Source organism: Salvia splendens, chromosome 4 (assembly GCF_004379255.2).
Source record: "Salvia splendens isolate huo1 chromosome 4, SspV2, whole genome shotgun sequence".
Classification (NCBI taxonomy): Eukaryota; Viridiplantae; Streptophyta; class Magnoliopsida; order Lamiales; family Lamiaceae; genus Salvia; species Salvia splendens.
In genome coordinates this window covers 16427056-16431597 of record NC_056035.1, presented here as the reverse complement: position 1 = coordinate 16431597, position 4542 = coordinate 16427056, and the positions used below count along the sequence as shown (strand labels likewise).

General features: G+C 35.8%; 1 protein-coding gene across 1 annotated transcript; it reads left to right on the top strand.

Moving 5' to 3' along the window:
• Positions 1-1171: 1171 nt before the first annotated feature.
• Positions 1172-4338, top strand: LOC121798870 (apoptosis-inducing factor homolog B-like). The gene is made up of 4 exons (XM_042198104.1): positions 1172-1474; positions 2389-2645; positions 3146-3591; positions 3814-4338. The coding sequence occupies exons 1-4, from the start codon at positions 1377-1379 to the stop codon at positions 4072-4074; spliced, it is 1062 nt and encodes a 353-aa protein (XP_042054038.1). The 5' UTR covers positions 1172-1376; the 3' UTR covers positions 4075-4338.
• Positions 4339-4542: the final 204 nt, after the last annotated feature.

Here is a 4542-nt window from a genome sequence, read left to right as displayed (position 1 = left end):
AAGGCGGGCTTTTAGTAAATTTTCGGGCTTAGAGATAGTAGTATCATGGCAACCAAACACCTGATATACCTCCGATAGGCGGTCTTATCAAGGCCTATCAGTACAACCAAACGACTTGAATTTAGCTAGTTCTGCCTGCCTACGTACCCTTCTCAATTAACCTATTTCATTTGTAGATACTCTTATTCGCGGCGGCCAATGGTCAATACTCCCTCCGTCCCACATAATTTGGGACACTTTAACCGGGCACGAGTTTTAAGAAATATAATGAAAAATGAGTTGAAAAAGTTAGTGGAATGTGGGTCCTACTTTTATATATTAGTTTTATAATTAAATGTGAGTAGGAATGAGTTAGTGGAATGTGAGGTCCACTACCAAAAACGGTAAAAGTGAAATGGGTCAAATTATGTGGGACGACCCAAAATGGAAAACTGGGTCAAATTATATGGGACGGAGGGAGTACTTATTAATACGTGTGTATATATTTATACTATTTCAGGGTGATCCGTTACTAACTTTTGTTAAATTACTAATTTACTAACTCATTAATATAATATATTAAAAATATCAATATAATAATAATAATAAAATGTCAATATAAAATTAAGTTGATATTTTAATACATTGTGTTAATATTAATATTTAAATGTAACACAGTTTATTAAAATGTCAACATAAATATATGTTGACATTTTAATGTGATCGTATTGATATTTTTAATATACTCCATTGATGAGTTAGTAAGTCAGTACGAAAAATTAGTAAATGCACCCCTTACTACTCCATATAAAAAAGCAAAAAAATATATATAAAACAAAAACATCACTCCACATTAAAGTCAAGAATTCTCAAATATTTTATTACCACTATTATGCATTATTTGCCCGCTGCTCTGTCATATCACAATGTAGCTCAGCAATTTATTGGAAAATTTCAGTCAAAACAATCATCTATAAAATATTATTGAAAACAAATTGTTCAAACAATCACCTCTAAAATATAATTGAAAACAAATTGATTTCCATTTAATCTAACGACTAGGTGACGTCGTTGATGGCGGCCGTTTGATACTGTTAATTGCCCATTTACCTCTCCTCGATTCTTGTCTTCTTCCTCAGTTAATTCAACTTTTAATTTTTTATTGCATTTGAATATTTGCAAACGCATACTGCTTTTTTCGTCCACTTTACAGGTAGACTCCGCGTTTCTATTTAAGAGGATCATTGGCCGCTTCTCTTCTTGCGCTGCTGTGAGATAATTTGATTTCTACACGATTTGCTTGCTTGGAAGCTACGGTATTTGGTTCGAGAATTCGATTTTGCTGTTTTTTTGAAGATTTGTGGAAGGAAACACAAGGTTTATAAAATTTGTTTGAAATGGAGAAAACGAGAGTGGTGGTTGTCGGCGGCGGAGTGGCCGGCTGTATGATGGCGAAGGGCCTTCAGGATCACTGCGATGTCTATCTTATTGATCCGTAAGTTCTACCTCAACTTCATGTTGTTTCATAGTTTAGATTTGATTTTGCTTAATTTAATTTTGATTTTGCTTTGTGTGTTTTATCATTTGCTTCCGAATCATTTATCATTTGTGAACTCGTTGTTTTATCATTTGTTGATTCCAGCCCTATGTCTTCAATCGGTTTGAATATGATGGAGAGGAATCAATATAGTTACATATTCATGAAATAAAAATATCTCTGTTTGACAAATTTTTTAGTGATATTTTAGCTGAATAAGGAAATGTAGTTTCAGCTGTCTTCTCACTTGTGAATGATTTGCAGCAAAGACTAGATAGTATCACAGCAAAAACATTGTTTGTTACTAATTTGTTTAAACTTTGGGTGATACGGATCCTACATCGGTTCCACGTGAGAGCGGAATAGCATATAAGTGGGAGCCAACCCTTTTCCTTTGAACATGGTTTTGGGTTATCTGGACGGCCTATGGAAAGGGGCTACCCGAAGGTGTTGCCAAAGGGGTGTTAGGTTTCCCTAGCTTATATGCTTATCATTGGTGAAAGTATGAAACACGAGCATGTCTAATTTTAGAAACTCAGTAAGAATTTAATTCTTAAGCATGGCTGAGACTTGATATTTACCCCAAACAGAAAATGGACAAGTTAGATGGTCATTTATTGTACCTGTGTTTAGATTGAGGAGTGCAAAACATATCTTACTGGAAGGAACACAAATATATAAAGTTAGGATGACTCGCATCAAAAGTTCCTCTTATGATTCAGATCTATCAACAAACTGGATAGTTGGTGTCGGATAATAGATGGCACCATCTGTAGTTTCTTAGAATGTTTTGCTTTTTCTACTGAAAGTTTGATTTCTGAATCAACAATACTTCTGTTTTTGGTTTATTTGATTGCTAAAACTTATTTCAGGAAGGAATATTTTGAGATTGCTTGGACAGAGATGAGAGCCACTGTTGAACCATCATTTGCAGAAAGAACATTGATTAATCATTCAGAGTACCTTTCCAAGGCTCATATTATTACATCTGCTGCAACTAACATCACAGAAAGTGAAGTTACAACTGCAGATGGCCGTTGCATTGTGTACGATTATCTTGTGATTGCCACTGGTCATGCAGGTGGTCCTGAATTTACAAGAGCTGAGAAGCTCCATAAGTACCAAGGAGGTAAAGAAGTAGTTTAACTCGACAATATATATAGGAGCTTCGTATTTGTACTAGTATATGACCGATACATGCTGCACTACCTTTAGATATGATTTCTTTGTTTTGTTACTCTCTGTTGTGTGGGTAGGTCTTCATTGAATACTCCCATCTGTCTGTGACTTTCCATCTTTTCCTATGTTAATATTGTCTTTTAACAATTTGCATGTTTGAATTATATTATAGAGTTCTGACTGTCAACTAACATGATATTAATAGATTCCAGCATCTCCAAATACCTCTGTTGTGTGATCCACCTTTAATATTGCATGCTTGGACCGTGTTTATTGTCTTATGATAAATGTCAGATGTGTTTGTCTTGTAAAGTATTTGAGGTGTGATTCCCTTGGTGGAATTTGAATTTACTGAACACTTTTCACACTAAAGAATGCTATATAAGTAAAAGAAATATAAATACTGCTGGGTTATATACTATGCTCTGAACTAATCTTATTTCTCCGCAGAACATAACAAGATAAAGGCAGCGAAATCAGTTTTGGTCGTTGGAGGCGGACCAAGTGGTGTAGAACTAGCATCTGAGATCGTTTTTGCCTTCCCCGACAAAAAGGTAACCTTGGTGCACAAAGGGCCGAGGTTGGTGGAATTCATTGGAGAAAAGGCTGGAAAAAAGGCACTGAATTGGCTCATTTCCAAGAAGGTGGAAGTCATCTTGGGTCAATCTGTTGACTTGGAGTCTGGATCAAATGGTGTTTATCATACATCAGGTGGAGAGACAATCCATGCTGATTGTCATTACCTTTGCATCGGAAAGCCACTTGCTTCGTCATGGCTAAGGGAGACTTGTGTGAGAGATAGCTTAGATGCTCATGGAAGGCTAATGGTCGACAACAAGTTCAGGGTTAAGGGTCACAATAACATTTTTGCTATTGGAGATATCACTGATGTTCCTGTAAGTCCATCTTCTTTCTTGCATCTCTTTCGATCCTAGGATCAAGAACAGCAAAATATTAGATTATATTTGACTGAGAAAATAGTGAAGGGTCTAAATGTAGCAATGGACTCGCACTCAATCATTTAGTTGTAGAGAGACTGGTTATTGATTTAGTAATCCTTGAAATGATGAACGGGTGGCTTGATTAATACTGATTTATGCTAATCATGTAAAATATAGGAAATCAAGCAAGGATACTTAGCTCAGGGGCATGCTGCAGTTGTTGCTAAGAACGTGAAGCTGCTCATGAAGGGGCAAAGCGAGAACAAGCTTGCCACGTACAAGCCAGCTTCAGCATTTGCGCTGGTATCACTCGGGAAAAAGGAGGGAGTGGCAAAGGTGATGTGTTTAACTTTGAGCGGGCGCATTCCTGGCATGCTAAAATCTGGGGATTTGTTCGTTGGGCCTGCCCGGAAGAATCTTGGCTTGAAACCGAATTAGGGTGGAATGAGTTGGGGAGAGTTGTGTTGTGAGTTCTGGTTCATAAATCTGAAATTCTTCAAAATCATTTTTGTGTTTTTCTGTCTTCATATATATTTTTGAGTCTGTATTTGATGTATTCCATTCAATGTATGGTGTGTTTGTGTTCTGCTTTTAGCGTCTTTGATTGAGTTATTATCACATGGTTATGTAAGTTACTATACAACAAAACAAATATTTGCATTTATTTTGGTCATTTGTCTAAATTGAAATTGTGGTTGTAAAGATTATCTTAAAATTTTATTTGAGCAGTTATTAGGTGGAATTAAGTGTATCAGTGTATGTAATGCTACAATTATGTTATTGATACACATTTATATATAGCAGGTTTATCAGAAAAAAAACTTATAATACATCATACGACAATGTACAGAAGTTGAGCCATGTCTAGATAATAATAGTTGGCAAAATTCTTGAAAGAGGCGTTCA

Coding starts and splice junctions, on each gene's coding strand:
- LOC121798870 (XM_042198104.1), top strand. CDS start 1,377: ATGGAGAAAACGAGAGTGGTGGTTGTCGGCGGCGGAGTGGCCGGCTGT. Junction 2,646..3,145: donor GCTCCATAAGTACCAAGGAG/GTAAAGAAGTAG, acceptor ATTTCTCCGCAG/AACATAACAAGATAAAGGCA. Junction 3,592..3,813: donor GAGATATCACTGATGTTCCT/GTAAGTCCATCT, acceptor TGTAAAATATAG/GAAATCAAGCAAGGATACTT.